Source organism: Motacilla alba, chromosome 3 (assembly GCF_015832195.1).
Source record: "Motacilla alba alba isolate MOTALB_02 chromosome 3, Motacilla_alba_V1.0_pri, whole genome shotgun sequence".
In the NCBI taxonomy this organism is placed as follows: domain Eukaryota; kingdom Metazoa; phylum Chordata; class Aves; order Passeriformes; family Motacillidae; genus Motacilla; species Motacilla alba.
The window spans coordinates 61,885,607-61,906,357 of NC_052018.1; the positions used below are offsets into that span (position 1 = coordinate 61,885,607).

The 20,751-nt window shown below is 41.1% G+C and overlaps 1 protein-coding gene across 1 annotated transcript in view; it reads right to left on the reverse strand.

The window, feature by feature from the left end:
- Nucleotides 1–18,754, reverse strand: part of AIG1 (androgen induced 1) — a 123,564-nt gene extending 104,810 nt beyond the window's left edge. Inside the window, exon 1 of the mRNA XM_038130973.1 lies at nucleotides 18,290–18,754. Within this exon, the coding sequence (XP_037986901.1) occupies nucleotides 18,290–18,430 (141 nt within the window). The 5' untranslated portion in view covers nucleotides 18,431–18,754. The remainder of the gene's footprint in view (nucleotides 1–18,289) is intronic.
- Between the last annotated feature and the right edge of the window lie 1,997 nt (nucleotides 18,755–20,751).

Sequence of the window (20,751 nt, forward strand, 5' to 3'; positions counted from 1 at the left end):
AAACAAACTCATTTTGCTTTGCTTGTGAGCATGGCTTTTGCTTTTCCTATTAAACTGCCTTTACCTCAACCCACGGATTTTCTCACTTTTACCCTCCTGATTCTTACCACAGGGGGATGAGCAAGGGCTGCATGTGGTGCTCTGTTGCTGGCCAGGGTTAAATCATGACAGTACTCTACTACTGCTGGTGGTTACTGAACTCCAGCAAAGTTTCTGAAAAAGCTAATTTTTCTAAGCGTTTGGAGAATGAAAGCATAGAAAAAGTCTACATGAAGGACTTTCAGATAAGTCGCACTGAAGGGCCATAACTGATTCCTCTACATATTGTCAGGCAAAATTGAGCTGCTGGTTTGTTTTTCCTTTATTAATTTCTTTCTTGATGTTCAGAACATCTGATAAAATATCCTACATATTAAGGCAACAAATGCTTGCTACCTGTATTACTGATTTATTTGAAAACTGTGAAGAAGAATTACAGCTAGTATTTCAGAAGAGTCTCTACAACCATTTAACATTTGCAGGCAGAACTTTAAACTGATAAGGAAACCTACTCAAATTCATAGCCCAAGGTACAAAGCAGTGGAAAATCCTATTTTACCTGAACAAATCATCCAGGGAAGTAACAATAGCTACTTTTATTGTCAATTTTATAGATTAAGTGAAGCCCAAAGAATTTACTCCCTGTGATGACATCTTATAGCTCAGGACATTCTGGAAGATGACAGTCAAAACTCTTGACTGACCAAGACTCATTAAGTAATCCTTTTGACCTTGATAGAAGTCAGCTGGCAGAAATTCTTCACGATTTGATTATCTCCCTCTCCTATAGACATCTTTTGAATGCTCATACTTAAATATAGACATGCATACTTCTAAATAAACACCACTTACATCTGTCTCTTGCTGATAAAGCAATGTGCAGATGATAATTCTATCATGGAAAAAAAAATATTTTCAGTTACAGACCTTGACAAGGAGCTCAAAAATTTATATGAGTGCTTCAGTTTGCCTGCTTACCAGATTAAACAGGTATTTTAAATGGTATCTGCTTCATGGAAGAAAGAAAATTAGACTGACTCTGGATAAAGGCTGTCTTGAACTTTCCATTTCTTCTATGACTACACACAAAGGGAAGACAAGATGCAAGCACTACCAGATGATAACGATGTGTACTTGTATTGCTAAGGTGTACATGGCAACACAAGGTGCAAACCAGAGGCCTTAAAACTGGGTGACGAACGCACAGAAATTCTAGCAGTTAAAAAAGTTACATCCTCATTTGGAAAAGAGTAAAAAAATAATAAAACAAGCATAATTTTCAAAGTAGAATTGTTAGAAGCAGATCTGGACTATGATTAAGAGAATATAAACACCTAAAATCCTTTTGCTGCCATGATTGTTTACTACTAATTAAGCAGATAATTTTTTCACACTCCATTTGCAGCAGCATCTTCTGTTTGAAGTGTTGTGAAGATGTTGTGTTTGTCCAACACAAACGCTTGTAAATTTCACTTTTTGATGGTTCTACACTTTGATCAATTCAGTGCCTTTCATGACTTCAAGAAAACTGGATTTTACAGACTTATAAAACTTCCTGAGAACTGGCCATATGAAACATTTGATGACCTCTAACTTTGGCTCTTTATACTGTTGTCCATGTCACAGTTGAGGTAAGAAAAATAAAGCTGTGGAAAAGTCATAGCGAGGATAAATACCAACGTCACCTCCTTTTGTGGCTATGGTTCTTTATAAAATACTGGGACATACCTCATGAATGGCAAAGGTCTGAAGGACAGTTTACTCACAGACCAACAAGAAAATGAAGAGGGAAGGAAGGATGTTTATAACAGAAGTCTGATAGCTGTAAGCTTAGAGCTCAAATCAGATTAATGACTTGGGATGTAGACTTTCAACTGATAAAAATTTGGAAGTCACTGTCATATGATTACAGATTAATATGGCAGCCACTCTCAAGATCAGGTGTATCTGGAAGCCATCCACTACATTAACTGGCATTCTGCAGAGGCAGATAGACCTTATCTGAGTGTAAGAGCAAGAGCTCTTAGGACAGCACAGGACAAACCAAGCACTAGCACAAAGTAAAACACCTGACACTAAAACCGACTCTCTGATTCTAGAAGTTATTAGGGTTCATGCCTTCTTGATATTCTTCTAACAGAAAACTCCAGATCTTCAGTAGATCTTCAGACTTTCTTTTTAGATCACTTGCTCTAAGTCAAAGAGATTTTTGGGCCACATAGCTCAAAGAGATACTTGGGAATTATTCAGAGAATACTGATTTCAAGCTCTGGAATGGTAATGCAAAAAAACATATACATAATAAAATGCTTAGAAATGCTTAGAAAATATTCTTGCGAGAAAAATAAGAAACCATGAACCCTTATTCTCCCCACAGAAAAGGTTAACTAATGGGATGACTGAAAGCCGTAAAAAAAAAAAAATCTAAAGGAAACACAAAACCCAAAGCAGGCTGCGAATTAACTTGACCCTATCCACTTTACTACATAAATGCAATACTTTTTGTTGTGTATGGCACAGCCTCCTCTCTTTTATAGTCGTAAGTACATATAGTCTCTCTTACGAATCACTAAACCTTTTGGCTAGGGTTGGCAATGACTTTTGTCCTGAAAAGAGAGGGTGCACTCCACAGCCATGAAAGCTGGATCTCCTCAGAGGCTGCCCCAGCTCAGCACCACAGGTTGCCTTTCCAAGGAGGGAGAGAAGGGCAGGCGCCCAGGAACCTTGCCTGTAGGCAGGGCTTGGCTGGAAGGCCTCAGCAATCTGTCCCCATCTGCCCCCGTCTCCCCATAAGGAAGAGGGTGAGCTGCACTCCACTGCCTTCAGCCAGGTCTCACCTGCAGCCACCCCTGAGCATCACTGCCAACCTGTGACTACAGCAGCAACAAAGCACGGACCCGACACCCAAAAGCCTGTCATACATAGGCTTAACCATTTACATCAACACGAAATACACTAATAAATAAGGGCACACACGAAATTCAAGATCAGAAAGGCTGACAGGACAATGCATTCCTCTCCAAAGCATGCACACAGCTGCCTCAGCCCAGATCCATTTCAAGATGGATCCTTCAGGCAAAAGGGCCCAGATCAGGAAATCAGGGACTTGACCCATGGGGATCCAGGACTGTCAAAATGCAGACGATAGGTCTTTGCAATCTCTTTCACTGCAAATCACTGATCCTTTATGAATTTTCAAACAAGTAATGAATATCAGGAGAGAAAAAAATTGTCCAGCACAGTGAAGCAGTAATCCATGGACATGAAACACATTCTGCATTTGTCTCCTCATTCAACTCCGTAGCTACAAGAAGACAGTAGCACAGTAAACAAGCCTCCTCCTCCTCAACACACTTCAACTCATTCTTCCCACACACAGCTGCCACTATCATGCATATTTCAAAGCCTCCATCTGGGCTTGACAACTGTACCTTCCTTTCTTCCAGCCAACAGAAATACACGTCCTACTGAAACAGGCATGGATGATACTGTGCTGTTTATTTCAAAAAGAAGCTGTTCCACAAGTAGGTCATGTGGGTGGAAGCCTCCATGCTAACCTACATGTTCGCTGTGTAGGTTAGAGCTACCCTACATTCATTTTTCCCTCTTTCCAGCTAGAAGTTGTCTTCAGGCAGCATGTGAGGACTCATGGTACTTGTCCAGGCTGCTGAATGCCTGGTTCTTCTGCATAAACACCTACTGTTCACACAGGGATTAACTTCACAGTATACACCCAGCAGGTTAAACATTTCCCAGAGATTCTTCATTTATGCCACATATGCTACACAGTGCAGGTACACCTCCTTCTGTCCAGAAATATGTCCATAATTCCAACAGCTGTTGCAGACTGAGGATGTCCTGAACTCAGATCAGGCAGATCTCCAGTCTATGGCCCTCATCTTTTTTCTCTTAAGGTCAACTTGCCCTGCTGGAGCTATGCCTCTTGAAGTGCTGCTGCAGCAATCACCCATTCTGCACCCACAGCAGCAGCCCACGTTCTACCATTTAAATAGCTGTGTCTCTTCCTTCCTCCCTCATCAGCAGCCTGTACTCAGATCACCCTTCCTGTATCATCAAATGCACTCGCCTACATTTAGCATGTAAACATGCACTCTGCCTCTCCCGTCTCTTGCTCTGCAGTGGCTGGGCAGGCATAGGCTGAAGACAGTGCCTCTTGCAACACCATGAAGGGCCAAAGTTACCCCAGGCTTCTTATCTTGGACAGCAGAAGAAGGTGGGGCCAAAGCGGAGTTAGGTTGCTCCTGATCCACCAAGGGGGAAGCACCTGGGCTTATTCACACTCAATGGCAATGTCCACACATTTCCCATATCTTAGTGAATAGCAGCAGCGGCAAGTGACTCACCAGGTGAGACAGGGCAGACTGGAGGTGATGCTTAACAGCCCGGGCAGAGCAGGTTGAATGGCCTCCAGCCCCACCCTGCAAAAAACCCCGAAGGCTGAATAGGGGTAATCTGTGGGCAGCCTCTGCCTCACATCACCTCCTGAACCACCTGAGATTAACAGTGTTTTACATTCAGATTACACAACTAAGGTAATTCCTAAAAGATTTTAATGACTACATGTCCAGCCAATTTCAGTGTCTGGTCTGCTATGTTTGCATTTGGTTCAAATCACACTTCTCTGCATAGAGATGTGAGGCTTAGTTAGCAAATATATTTTTAATATAAATGCTTTGAGAACTTGTAATAAAAGGTACAATGGCACTACAAAGGAATTTGAGTCAGATGCTTACTATCCGAAGATGCTAATTTTTTTGGAAGGTCTCTATCTATGTGTGTACTGCTTCTTTCTTGGAATAAGGAGAACAAAGGAGATGGTACACATGTAAGCATCCCTAAAGAGAACAGACAAGACTGACCATTTAGAATGGTCAATTAGCTGTTTATACTACTAATCTGTGCTTTCTTTTGGGAAGACCACCAAGGAGAAAAACTGCAAAGCAAGCTCCAGTGGAAGGATACTTTCAACCCAGCATAATCATTCTTTTAGATCATACGGAAAAAGATGTGACCTAGATCTTCTGCCACTCTGCAGGCACTAACTGTCTTCCTACTTTAACAGCATTTCCAACAAACTGAGATATGGCCTTAATTTTCCTTAAGCTGATCATACAAGTTCAAAATTTTTTTTCTTTGATATTTATCATAGTGCTTCAGAGGTCACCCAGGCATTTTATGCAGACTGCTGGTACACTTAATCATTTCAGTGTCTTCCTGCAGTAAATCAGAAGATATTATATTAATAAAAGACGGGTCTGTTCCAGGTCTGATTCAGAATGCTGAATGCCCATCAACCTGGCTTAGAAAGAGTTCTTTAAAAAGGTCAGTTTACTCTATGGAATTCTGAGTATCAAGGATATGTCTTCTCTCACACAAGATATATACACTTGAGACCAGCACGAAGACACTGGAGTGATTCAGAATGAGTGCTCAAGGCTGTCTATACCACAGCCTAGCCAAAGAGACCTTGTCTGAAAATACACCACTGAGATACAAGCACACCGTGCAAATAAGTATCTTATAAAACATGTTTGCCTCCATCACTACAGTTCTTTGTGTGGCAAATACTGTTCAGGCATATTCACTTAGCATAAGAAACAAGACAGGCAAAATACAAGGTCTGCAAGGGAAAGACTGGCCAGAAGAGAACATATCTTGTACCATATTATTATTATTTGGTTTTGTCTTCAAAATACTTACTAAACCTTATAATCAGGTTGCACATACTTTAAAAAAAATAAAAAGAGAAAGATTAAATGGTTGTTATTTTCTGGGCTTGGATTTATCACATCCTCTTCTGACGCTCACTTTCAAATTTAAGTTTGCATTGACTAATCCACACAGCACAGGTACAATTCCTATGAAATAAGGTAATATTTATGATTGGGTCACAACTTTCAGTGTTATAGTCCTCTTGTGACATCAATCTGTACCTTGCTAGAGGGAAATTTAACACATTTTCAATTACTACCACTGACAAAATATTTCTGAATAACAGTTTCTCACTGCACTGGCTGATTCCTTTGTAACGCCGTTGTGTCCAAGTATTTTAATAAAGACAATGTTTTGTTTTCACTATATCAGTTCAACTGGTCTGAAACCATGATTTTGAACCACTTATTATAAATCTTTTTCCTCACAAGAAATTGTGAGATTGATTTTTTTCTTCCCATCTGGAACAAATTCATAATTTCTAAATTTACAATCACACCAGAAGAGGCATTTAAAAAAAAAAAAAAACAGAAAAAAGCTTCCTTAAATATTTTATGTCTTATCTTACAATATGCTGAAAAAATCACATATTTCTAAGTCCCATGCATATGTGGATGCTTTGTATCTCCCAGAACTGGGAGTCTAACCTCAACTCCTGTGCAAACTAGGCACAATACATGTGAATAATACAGAGAGAATACCTTCCCATCAGCTGTCAAAAGAAACACCAAAATACCCCTGTAGACCAAGATCTTTGCTACCTTTCCACTAGCTGTTGGAAGTAATATTAAAATACCCCTGTAGATCTGGACCTTTGCGATATGCACTGACCTCCTGGGACATTTTATGACAAGGCAGTTGTGAACACTCGTTCCAGGGATGTGCCACACAGGTGGGACCTGTGGTAGGGCTGAACTCTCTGACAGAAGAGACACTGAGACCAAAGCACTCCCATCAGAAGACAGCACCCTAACTGCAGCCCAGCCCTGCGTTCAGCACAGGAAGGCTAAGCAGGCAGCATACCGACTCTAGGGGGGTCATATGTTGAACATTCCTTGTTCCAAACATCACTTGACATCCTGGCTGACATAGCTTAAAAGATATTGACTCTAAACCACATAGTTCAATCAGAATTTTATTTGTATTGGCCTGGATTACAGGCAATCTGATTTTACACATCTATCTTTGTATGTGTCCACTGGGCATGTGCCCAGCCTTGCTTATGGTTGGAAATGGGGGAGTGGAGCCATGGCAGGCTCATCTGTATCTAGTAACCCCTGACAAAACTGAGTATGTTTTCATGTGGGTTTGAGGAGAAAGTTACCACTGTGAAATGTGTATTTCTCTATTTCCTTACTCCCAAATTGCACCAGGTGTGTCTGCATACAGCCAAAATTCACACCTACAAACAAGGTATAAGTACTTGTACATGTTCACATGAAAACAAAAAGAGATGCTGCTTCTATTAACAGCTGAAAAGCTAAGCAACGTTCAAAAACATCTTTGTTCATTTCACTGAAAGTAGTAGATTTCAAATCTCACAATGATTGTTAAAAGACAAGTTTTCTTATTAGGAAATAAATACAATTTAAATAATTTTGGCATATAATTTAAAACAAGTACATTAGAAAAAACAAAGATGGAAAATGTCAGAATAAATACTGATTGCTGATTCTGTACATAATTTTGATTTTTCATGTTAAATGTCAGTTTTTATCAAGGACCTGCTTCTGAATTGGAAATGTTATAATAAAAAAAATGAATGGCAGACTACCAAGAAATGACAAGATTTTAACACCATAATAAACATTAGGATCATGATCCATTATGCTTAACACTTACAGGCTTTTTTTTCCTGTAACCAGGATGCTTAAAAACTTGTTCAAAAACAGAAAGCAAAGCTAAGAGTCTTATGTAACAGCATAATTTCCAAACTGGTTTATTTAAGGCCACACGACACCAGGATCAAGTTTTTCTAATAGAAGATAGCTTATCTTTTACTGGTTTGGGTCTATGCAAGGTGCTTTAAAAACACAAGAGAATGAATGACACTGAGTAGGTCTGGTGTTTGGGATGGATAGGGTGAGAATGCAGAAGAATATATGAGAGTGAATGCACTGGGAGGAAAGACAGTATGTGTGAATGGTGGGGAAGGAGTGTAAGGAGTATGTGGGGTAAGAAAAGCAGCACTTGACAGGCAAACACAGGCTTCTGGAAGAGCACTGGGAGTGTAAGTGGAACTGCAATGCAGAGCTGAAAGATCAAGGAGAGTGTGCTGGGTTAGAAGATACTAGAACAGGGGAAGAGATATTGGACAGGGGGATTCCTGTAAGGAAAAAAAACACAGAAAATATACTGATAGCTGACAGCAACTTTTAACTGAGGAGCCTGACTGAGTGATAAGGGGCACAAATGGATCAGGGCAAAGGGACAGCACTTTCACTCACAAAGCCAGCAGTGGATGAAAAGAGTCATGCCTTGCACATCCTCAAGAACATTCATATTTTGCTTTTATGTTGCAGGTTGAATTTTAAAATCAAGAAATTCAGACCCCACTGGTCCAAATCCTCAAAGTAACAAGAGGTCCCACCAGGCTTTTCTAAAATGCATTGTCATAAAATACATCTCATAATTTGAAAACTCAGCCTTGTAATTAATAGGGAACAAAACAGCTTTGAAGTATTTTGGTAATATTTGGTAATAATTGTAAGTAGCTTCTGCCTCAAACCACGACCAAAAGAAAATAAAACTTGGCCTGAAATGACATATAACTTAAAAGCAGAAAATACAACCTATGGAAAACCAGAGGTGTCTAGCTTCTGAAATTATACTGGCAATGAGTCAAGGAGATTTGAAAGCTAATCTTCTATAACAATATATTAGAATTAGAAAGATCATTAGCTCCTTAATAAATGCAGGAATATCCCTTTCCAGCCATGGTAGGTCATGAGACAACTAACCCAAAAGCTGTCTGCTCTCTCCTGTTCTCTACAGTCGACACTGAAAAACTTGAACAGCATCTTGAACCGCTGTAATCTTTGACTCATTGTTCATTAATTGGTCACCTAAATGGACTTCAGTAGTAGCAGACCAATTTACCCTGAGATGTGCACAGCATATGGAGAGGCTATGGAACAGAGCAGCTCTTATGACAGTTTGGTATTTTCAAATTATGTGCAGCATAGGTAAATAACTATTATATCCAATGTACACAAAGATGTATATCCACACCTGAACACACCAAATCCCTTCCAGCCTCCTGAATGTCCAGTTCAAAAGTACAGCACCATGCAGTTCCACACAGCAGAGGTTTCTACTGCGACTCATGCGTTCTTGGGACTCACTTCCTGGGACCCACTGGAATGCAAACAGTTGTGTCTATTGCACAGTCCTTGGAACATAGATAGAACAAGTAAACCCAGGTTAAGAAAGTTTTCACAGCATGGAGTCTCCATTTGTTTGTAAGCCTAAGTGAACAGCAAATGGGGACCTCTGCATCTGTCAGCACATATGGCTTCTAACTAGGGACAAGCTTTGCAAGCACCCTGCGCTGAGCAGAGCATGCTATGCCAAACACGTATGCGCAGGGAAGTGGTGCTGTGGCACCAGTGCCCCCAGCCAGGGGGGCTGTGTGGAGAGACTGTGTGGGAGGAAGAAATGACAGAGAGGAAAAGGAAAGGAGGGAAGTCTGAGGGAGCTAACACATGCTGGTTTAGCCAAGAAATACCAGCCACCCTGCATCTCCACCCTTTGCTTTCCCTCACTTTGTCCTCATAGCCGGCAGTCAAGTATCTAAACATCAGTTTGTCACAACACAAGACTGATCGGCACGGTGCACTCTGTCACCTCTGTGCCCCAGGTACAAAGTGCTGTCATGTCCGATTCCTTTTCTCCCTCACTTCCCTACTTCCTCTCTTTACCCGGCAGAGCCTGCGCAAGCACTGGCCACAAACAACTTGTGTCCTCCCTATGGGCAAAGGCCCCACTGCCATGCCTCAGGATCAGCCCCTTGCCCCAACATCAGCTGTCTGAAATGCTTCCACCACTTTCACAGGCACTCGCTTGTTAAGCACCTCGCAGGGAAAACATCCCTTTTGTATTCTTGCATTTCACCAATTCATATAGCAGCAGTTCAAGTCAGCAGTTTCTTTTTCTTCCTTTTGCATCTGATCAAGTACATTTAGGAACATATGCCACCTGTGCTTTGCATGTGGAACTCCCACTCGTGCTGAATTCTAATAATATTAGCAATAATAATAAAAAATAATGATTTATTACTTATGTGCTGCAAGGACCAAAAGGCTTCAAGACACATTATAAAATATACACAAATATAGGGAAGAAAAAAGTAAATTAACCCTCAGGTACACAAACCCCCAGGTTTAAAAAATATACAAATACTGACAGCACTGCCTGAAACCAAAAATGAGCCAATCAATTCCTAATAGATTCAAATTTAATTTCTCAGCTATGTCCCTCCCTGCACAAGCAGCTCAAACAGTCTGAAGAGTCTAGCAGCATTTGTAGAGTTAAGATTCAGCCTCTTAAATTGTTTCAGTTGGACCAATTAATTTCAAAAACGCACTACCCCTTGTGCACTGCTGTACAAGTAAGGAAGGAATTAGTGAGGGATTTTACATCCTGCTCTCCTGCACATTCTATTCTGCTTTACCAGGATACCAAATATTCAGCTAGGAAAAATGCAGCAGTACTAGTTTGGTTTTAGCCACACTGCAGAGTCCTCAAGCACTTTAAAACAACTAACCTGACAGACAACTGCAGCAAAAATACCGGAACCATGTCAGCTACAAACAGAATAAAGTGGAAATTATTATACAACTGCACCTTTTGGCATGTTTGTTTGGAAAATCTACTGTAAACTGGATGCTTGTATGGGCAGCAGCCAGACAGGATGTTCAGGGAATGCAACTAGAGGCATTCAAATGTTACTTTGAAACTTCAAGGGAAAACTGGGATTTAGCTACATTGCCAGAAGAAGCCTTCATACAAATGAAAATCAGGTTCTTATTTTCCCCTAGCATTTCACATAAGCTTAGCCTGTTTTCAACCAACAGAATCCCTACAATTTGCAGCATAGAAGCAATTTTGCAGTATTAAAAAAAAAAACAAAAACAACCCAAAACTTAATCACAGTTCTAATTGGGAGAGGGGCTTGTTTTTAAGTCTTACCAACACATACTTATAAATTTTAACTTAGAGCTTCCTCCTGTCTGAAAAGTCTGGAAGTTTCACTTAAGGTTCCAGCAGATTTTTTTTTTTTCTTCAGAGTTGGGTTAACTTTTCTATCCACTAAAGTTAAAGCTTTTTCAGTGGTAACATATTTACCTATGCTGAGTTGAAAAAAATCTTGCATTATACATAGTAAGAGTAATGGAACAAAGCCTGCAAAGCTTTGAAGAATAATAACAAATTCAGAGCCTTGGAAAATACAGTGCGGGGAAAATGTAATTATACAAATAAATGCTGACAAATAAGGCAAAATTTGAAAAAGCTTTCTTTGGAAGGATGAAAGCTTTTCACGTTCACTCATTCAAAGAGTTGGTCTACAAAATAAGTCAGTTGTTGTCAATTTTGTTTCTACCTTATATGCCATATTTATCCATATATATATACATATAGTGGAACTATATTCTTCTCATCAAGATGAGAAGACTAGGCCTCAGATTCAAATACTTTTAAAAATCACAAAAACCTACACGGAAAGGAATTTGATGTTTTGCATGAGTCTTGCAAGCAAAAATATCAATTTTATTTCAAATAAAGAAATATCCAATGTGAACTTTCTTATACACCAATATTTATTTCACTCTTGAATTCTGCAGAAAGCATACTAACCTGTCACTGGTGGTGATCTTTTTTACATTTACTGTCTGGAATTGCATTAGCAATTAGAACTCCAAAAGACAAGAAATTCTCCACTCACAATGAGCTCCTCCCAACATCAGAGACTCTATTAAAATAGCACAATTAGAAAAATGTTTTCTAAATATTGCATTAGGATGCAGGTCCTCACAAAACCTATTATTACATATGGAAGGCTGCAGCATAGAAAATACTTCATCTAATAGAAGGAATCTAAGATTTTTTTTATTGGTTTGTTCAAGTAAATACATGCTCAGCATAATCCTTCACAATGAATCTTATATATTGTGTTAACAAACTGCAGAATTGCCTACTTTTTCTTTAATATATTCTATTGTTTTACTTTATTCAAATCTTCAAACTTATATCTGTGGAATGTGAAGGTTTTGTAATTTCATAAAGGCTTTTTCTTTACTTAGAGGTCAACTTCAGATTTGTTGTACAGTGGCATATTACCACATATTCTTTTTCAGCCTAAGGACTACCCATATGGCAATCTACCCTACAAGTCCTTGTACATCCTAAGGCTCATGAACCTGCAAAGAATCAAGTGTTATTTGATTTTTATTACAAATACATTAATTTAGAACACTAAGTTTGCAATTTTCTATATTAGTTAAGAATATTTTTGATTGGTTATATAGATCTTTACTACAACTTAAGAAGGTCAATCTTCCAGAATCTATTTCTTGTATAAACTTACATGGCTGCATTAACATAACACAAATATAAGGTCAAAAATACACTGATTAAATAATTTTTAAATACTTATATTCACAACGGATTAGGACAGCTCAGAACCCAGACGACTTCAGCAAAGGACACTAACGTAGAACGCTAGACGTGCTGTCCTTGTTTAAACTAATTGTTTAAAACAATTTTGCCATATGAAGGCATATACGATTATCTGAATTATCCTTACCACTGTAATAAAATTTTAAAGTTCAACTGTTATACAACTTAAGTAAATAGGATGTTTTTCAAAGGGCAACCGAAAGACTACTAAACCAACTTCTTGAAGTTGTCATCATTTGAAACTCTTCCGGCAAAACTCTACAGACTGTACACTGGTGTAAAACACAGCACTGCTGCATATCACTTACCTACTCCAAGTTCTAAAATAATATTACTGACATTAGTTAAATCTATCATCATTGAAAGTGACCCCAATTTTTCCTCTCTTCCATTCTCCTGCTTTATGCTGCCAACCCTATTGCCAACACAAATAGTTCAAGATAGCCATAACTTCCCTGAGAATTCCCAAATTAAATGTACATCATATTTAAGTAGAATTGTAAAATAAAGGCAGACTAATGCAATGTGAAAACGGAACACTTCAGTGTAGTGCTCAAATTCCACTCAATTTCTAATAGCGCTACCAACAGCAAACGGAAAACATAGATCTATGAATAAAGAATGATGACACTATTACATTTTTATTACTGCATCAACAGCACTATACATTACTGTTCCCCAGACATGTTTACAGCCCAAGAGTGAAAAAAACCTCTGAAATACTTATAAGGCTCTCCTGCCTGTGTTGTTACCTTTTCTCTCAAATACCTTAAATAACATTAAGAAACCTCATCTTGTTATTCCTTATAAAACAGTCCTTTTCTATGTAAACTGACACATTCTCCATTGACTGTATTCTTTGTAACACCACAGAGGTATTTAGATATGATGATTAATTACTACTGGGAACAATGCATAGTAATATTTTACACTTCTGGAATATTTTCACTCAAAAGCCATAAAACACTTGCATATCAGGCTAACTTTACAGATGATGAAAAAGGAAATCATAAGGTGAAATTTATTTTACTAAGGGAAATCCTGTAAAAGAATCATAGTTATATTCCACAGAGTGTGGAATGTATTTTCACTTTTGTCCTCTGCTTGTGGCAAGTGTAACCCATAGGGTTAGCAATGAAACTCACTCAATTTCAAATAATAAACCAATGGTACGTTTTATTATTATTCCTCAATTCTGAAAATTTTGGCCTCTAGCATTTTCTGGTCCTTTCATTTCCTATCTGCTCAACTAAATCCAAATTGGGCACAAATCACCAAAAAATTTTAGCTGCGCTCTGTTAAACTGCTATCTTTTTTGGTGGTCCAGTAACTGTATCTCATACAACTTAATAACTAATACACTAATTAAATAAATTATAAGTCCAACAACTCGAGTTTCTAGTCCTGTTGATAACATGGTCCTCTGAAAGTTTTCAGAGAGAAGGATATAAGTTCTGATCACTTATTTGAACTTAATCAAACTAAATCTAAAGGTGCTTTCTGCAAAAAAACCCAGCATTTACTGGCAAAAAATATGTGCTGGGAACAGAGCACATACCTATTTTTTGTAGAACTCAATCTGCCAGGCAACATATAAAAAGTTCACACAGACATCCTGCTATTTCTTTCAAGAGAATAATAAATGTATAATGTCAGGCAGATTTATATATGAGCAAAATCTGTTCCTCTCTAGCTTTGGCTGCGCTGAATCAAGCCCTAAGAATACCCAGGTTAACATTCTGATATTCAAAATGGGACTATTAATTTTATGATGAATAATCATAAAACATAACACTTGAGACTGTTTCCAAAAATCTGGCTTTGCTTTTTTTGTCTCTGCAACTACCCTGTGCTGCCTATCAGGGACACCTTAGGATTATAAAATACAAAACCAAAAAACCATAAATTGGTTAATACATGTGCACTCGTATCTTGGTTTACTCTACTTTCTTTGAGGAGTAAGGTTTCCAGAAAAACTACACAATGAAAACTAGAAGCTATTTAGACCAGCACATCCCTTACTAAGCAGGTACATACTTACAACGCTAAGTTACTTTTCTGCTAATTATTACACACGCCCAAACACAAAAAGTAGATTTGGTCTTCTTTTGGCACCCACAGGCTCTCCACTTTATTACAGAAGACAAATTCTATTTAATTTTGCCTCCTCTCCCAACAAAAGTAAGAGATCCAAGAGAAACTGAAGAATAAAATGCAATAGCAACTTTTAAACAAGTTGGTGCAATGGATTCCTCAACAGATGTGTATTTATAAAGGCAAGTGTGTGATTGCAGTGTATGCAGGATGACCAAGTACTATTATCTTTAATCCAGCTACTTCCAGTACCTACAGAACTGCGTAAGGAAAATTTCGGAGGGATTTCTATAAGAAGACAAACTTGTTGCAAAGAATATTTGCCGGCATCATTTCTGGCCTAACTTAAATTTCAGCTATGAGGCTCAACAATGTATTTATGGGATGTAGCATAGGACAGTGCTGTCCTGCAGCATTCTACTATTAAAGCTCAAAATAGTGAACCTGAGTTAAACAAAGGCAGCTATACAAGAAATTTTAGGCCCATTTCTTGAAATATCCCATCTGAATCCAATTCTTTGCTATTTTCAGAGGAACTAACCTCAAGGCTTGGTTTGTGTTTTGAGTTTAAATGAAAGCAACACGTAGTTTTGAACTAGCCTGAATATTCAGTTTCATAATTCCATCATCTGGGCCCACCAACTGATTTTGGCAGCAACTTTTTACCTCTTCATACCTTGGTTTTCCACTCTGTACATGACAAAAAAGACACTGCTGTCTTTTCTGCATGGGCTTTGGAATACACAGGTACTAGGCAGGTATCTTTACCACCTTTTGAAAAAGCACGGTAAGTATCTACCACCTCTATATATGAAGAAAAAAGGCTGAAGTGGAGATATTACTGTTAGTAGCAACAGCCAGGAGCATCTTAAATGTAATGTCAAAACATATTGAGCGTGCATTGCTTTATAAACCATAAAAATACTCCACTGTCACAGGTGATTTAGGGAATGCTGACACCAGATTTGCAACTGCAAAAAAATAGTAAGTCATCAGAACGACAGCAGTTAAAATTCATAGGTTACACTTGTTTTCTTTACTAATTCAAAGAAAAAAGAGATTAGGGATGAACATTGGTATCCAAAACACTACTTAGATATGAACATCCAAAATACTTTGGATCGTCATGGACATTACATTTGTATAAAAAAACTTCCTCATAATGCTCGACTTCCATGAACAGTGTGAGAGCTCAAAGTCTACTGTTCAAATCACTGCATACATTTATAATGTTTTACTGTCCCATGTTTTAGAGTCCAAACTACGAGATTTTCGTAATTCAGTTCAAAAGTCTAATACCTGCTGGTAACTGCAAATCATTTCTCACAGCACCTCTACAAAACTGGCTTCTTAAGACTCCAAGAGATTTATGGATGCTGAGACTGGAACGAACATCCCTTTGCAAATGGACAGATGGAAAAAATTCCAAATTACTTTTCAGATTAAAGTAATAAACTGACTTCTCTCAAAAACTGGTAGCAGTTTTTGGAAGCAGAAAGAACTTCTACGTGCTTCTGTGATGTCAAAGATGAAATCTCTGTTTGTGGAGGTACAATCTGTAGCAAGAACACAGTCTGCCAAGACTCTGGCATTGATGATATTTTGTCTAGACAGCCTTTGAATGTGACTGACACAGGAACAGTGCACATGGCTGAGCAAAATGAAACTTATGGAAGAGCTTTTCAAGACTTAGTCAAGATACAGGATCTTGGAAATGTGCCTAACATCCTCCAACCATGCCTCCTGGTATCCTCCTCAGGAATCTAACTGGTTTTGTTCTGTCAAATCTCCTAGTTGTCCCAGGGAACAGAAAGATACATTTGCTTACAAAAGATACTGGAAGGGCCATTTGGGCATAAAGAATTATCACCGGCAAGTGGAGAGCTCAGCATGCTGGCTGGTCACTGAGAAAGGCATTCAAGTCATTGAACTGTGTGTTATTTTGAAAGACTGAACACTGTAAGAAATAGCTAAATCTTTTCTCTCAACTACTGGGCTTGACTGTGAGAAACACATGACAACTATTAGCTAAAGGACAGAAATAACTAGCTGCAGTTGATAACTATTCTAGCTATTTTAGAAAGCACTACATATTTACCATGACCTTTTGAGCCCCGACAGAAGTAGCCAGGACCATGTACGTGCTTTGATGGAAAAGCCCACGTGAACTTGCCATTGACAAGGCTATAATTTTAGGGAAATGATAACTATCATTTACAGTTAAATTTTCACTGTATGACAGCCCTGGCTGACTTAGCCCTCAAGCAACTGTCAGGGCTAGGAGAAAAGAGAAAAAGGTGAAGGAGACTCAAAGAGATTATCAGCTTTTAGCTTTGGCTGGTTCACTTCCAGTTCAACTGTCACTGAAGTCAACAGCTAGCCCCCTAAATTACTGGGATTCTTATTTTAACTTCTATTAACCAATATTACAGACAGCACTGTTCAGCAACACAAAAGGTAAAAAACATAGATTCTAGTTTGTCCTCCAGAGAAACATCAAGCCTTTAAGAGTCAAGCCTAAGAGTCAAGCCTTAAACATCAAGCCTAATTTAGAGTCGCAGCAAAAGCACTAGTTACTGCTGTGGAACCTTAGAGCTCCTGCAAAAAAAAATTATCCTGGCTAAGTGAAAAATACAGTAGATGCTTCTTCTCTGCAAATAAAATATGGACCTCGGTGAACCTTAACTTAATCCTGATATAGAAATTAGCACACTTGACCTGCTTGGCTATGAGTGTTTGAATCTTTGGCCTCCAAGCCCACAAACTCAACCTACTGAGTCAGTACCATGCATGTAGGCAATAGCAGCAGTACTTATTATGAATCTACAATGAAGTTCTGAGATAGGTGTTATCACTGGGAGGAACTGAAATACTTGCAGTTTGGGACTTTTCAGTGAGTTGGAAGCACAAAATTTCTCACCTAGTTACACCGTGGACACAAAGAAAAAAAAAAAGGATTTTGATCTAGGTACCAGGTGTAAGGCGGTTATCATATTTCTGAACCAGAAACCAAGTTTCTCCTCCCATCTCCTCTCTTCCTCCCGCCCCCTCTCCTCCCACCTGCACTAAGGGAACACTTGTTGCGGGGGCAGCACGCCTAGGAAGCTCAGATTAAAAATAGCCCTGACTAGCACCTGGTGCTCTCCAGCAGGCCAGCATGCTGATGTCTCTTACAGACGTGGACCCTTATGAAGAAATATGATGAAATGACATGTCTTTTATTTCGTACACTCGTTTATGGATTAGCAACCAAAACTAACTGGATCTGGCAAGCTGGAGTTGCCTGGCTCTTTTTGCATCACTGACACACTTGCACCTGTCACGGATGGATTCCTCAGAAGGGCCAAAAGGAGCAAGACATATATTTTATTTTGACAGCACACGGGAGCCAGATGTTGGGCCAGCAGGTTCTGGTGTTCACTGTCGGCCATTAGAAAAGGCGAAACACCATCAGCACTGGGACCGGGTGACAGGCCGTCAGGCGCACCTTCCCCACGGCCGCTTACACGCAGCAGCCGCTCGGCTTTGTCCGTGCCTGTCTCTGTTCAAACCACCCGGCTCCGCGGTGCCCGGCCGGCTCCTCTCACGGCCGGCCCTGCAGCCCCAACATGTCGCCGCCCCGCTTTAAGGTCACCGCATGGCGAAGCCGTCGAGCGCCGGGGGCCGCGATGCACCCGGGCCGCGGCCGCTCCACGGGCAGCCCGAGGGAGGGGGCAGGGCCACAGCCGCCGCCGGGGGCACTTACCAGGTCTATGAAGGTCAGAAATTTCCAGCTGCCTCCATAGGTCTGATGCGCGGGCATGTCAATGGCCTTGTAATTGCACAGGATGGAGCAATAGGACAGGAGGATGGCGGCGCGCAGCACCTGGCAGGGCACCAGCGCCATGTTTGCGGCGCGGGGTGCGCCTCCGTGCGCCTGTGTCTGTGTCCCGGTGCCCCGCGTGTGTGTGTCCGTGTGTCCCGGTGTGTGTGTGTGTGTGTCCCTGTGTGTGTGTGCGCGCCGTGCGGGCGGGACTCCGAGCGCCCCCGCGGCCCCGGCCGGGGCGGAGCGCAGGGCCCGCGCCGTGCGGCGGCGGCTGCGGCGGCAGCGCGGGGCAGGGGGGCCGCAGGGCCGGGCGGCGGCGGCGGACGGGCGGGCTGGGCGCGCTCCAGAGCCTCAGCTCCGCGTCCGGGCCGGGCCGGAGGAGGCCGGGACGTTCCCGAGGGAGGGGAGGGACGCGAGTGTGAGCACGAGTTAATTGCAGAACCCGGCTGCCCGCCGGTTTTCAAGCGAGAGCTACAATGAGTCAGCAGTTACGGGCTGTAACCGCCTGCCTCGGAGGAACGCTCCGGTTCGTGTGTGCCCCCGGCGGGCGACCCCCCCGCAGCCCGCGCTGCCCGTGGGCGGGAGCGCGGCCGGGGACGCCCGGGAGAGGCCGCGGAGGGGGTGCGGCTCTGGCTGAGTGCCCTGCCTGCCGCTCCAGGGCTGCCCTTCGTGTGCCCATACCCCGCTGGTGTCCGTACCCTTCGTGTGTCCGCACAGCGGCCCCGCCGGGCAAAGCATTTGTTTTGCCCTCTGTGTTCCTGAGGAACCTTTAGGTTTCCACTCATCCCACACAGACGTTTGCTAGAAGTGGGCTTTCCTACAAGCTTGTGAGATGGGAGCCTCCTGATCCCTGGTTTGAAATGAAGTACTGGCATTGTAAGGCATGATGCTCTGGGACATCATACCAAGGGACTGGAGCATGTCTTACAAGGAAAGGCTCAGGGAGCTGGGCCTGTTCAGCCTCGAGAAGTGATGACTGAAAGAGAGCCTCATCAATGTCTGGGAGAATCTTAAAGGAGTGTGTCAAGAGGATGTATTCAGGCTTTGCTCTGTGGTGCCCAGCAGTAAGAAAAGATGCAACAGACAGAAACTGATGCACAGGAAATTCTACCTGAGTAAGAGGAAGAACTTCTTTACTGTGTGGGTGACTGTGCACTGGAACAGGTTGCCCAGAGAGGTTGTGGAGTTTTCCTTACTGGAGATGTTTGAGAACCATCTGAAGACAATGCTCTGTGCCATGTGCTCTAGGATGATCCTGCTTGAGCAGGGAGGTTGGACCAGATGATCCACTGTGGTCCCTTGTAACCGGAGGCATTCTGTGATTCTGTGATTCTGTCCTCTCAGCAGAGGTTTGATCACCGCAGGGATCCTTGATACTAGGAGAAATCAAGGAGGGCTCATGTTTTGGATTCCTACACCTTAAAAAAGAAAGCTCTTAAGGTGCTTGATTGCAGGGTAAATATTAAATTGCTCCACTATCTGAAAAAGTTATTTTAAAGGGGAAAACACCCACAATCAGTAAGTCTGGGCTTGGATAGACAAATTACTTCTATAAAAAAACCATCTCCATACATCTGTCTTATGAAATAAATATTTGAACAATAAGATGCTTTATCATAGTTAAGCTACTGGAAGGCAAAAAGAATCAATGATTGTGCAATGCACATTCCCTGCTTCTATTCCACTAGGTTAAGTCAAAGCCTTTGCATCTGATATCAACTGTGCTCTAGTTCTGCAAAAATGAGGGGCTTTTAGGAGAATACATGCTAGCAGCAGAATGAATTTAGCACTGTTCAAGGTCTCTTATGCAGAGGAGTTGTATGTCATATGTATGAATGTATAAAGAATCCTCTAGAAGCACGAAGCTTCTAGATGCTTTAGATAATCTTATCCATCAGTTCACAGACCCAGCAAACACATTGGGCAATCATACCCTTGTTTGTAGCATGTGTTTTAGTCTTGGCTAAGGGTAAGGCTAAAAGTCTTGCAGTCTCCCTGAAGCCTCAAGGTGCAGTGTAAGAGTCACCTGAGTGTAATGCAGTGGTCTGGAGTACAACAGGAAAACAGACTAGTGACATTATCAATGTGACCCAACAGAAGGGAGTGTGTAAAGCAGCATAGTTGCTGGTGGGGACCTGATGGCTGTTCCGTATGCATGCAGGAGGTTTCACTTCTCTGGACCTGTGAATGTTCATTAGTGGCTGAGGTGCACTAAGTGAAATCCTGGAGCACATCTTCTGTTTTGGTTTTATTCAAAAGGAGTCCAGCTTGTTTTCTGATACTGTGTCAAGTTGCAAAAGCTCTCAAAGGAAAGTTACTCTGTGCAGAACTCTACAGTGTTGTGATCAGCCTCTTGACAGCAAGAGTTTGGGGCTGTCTAAGCCTTAGGCAGCCCATCCCGT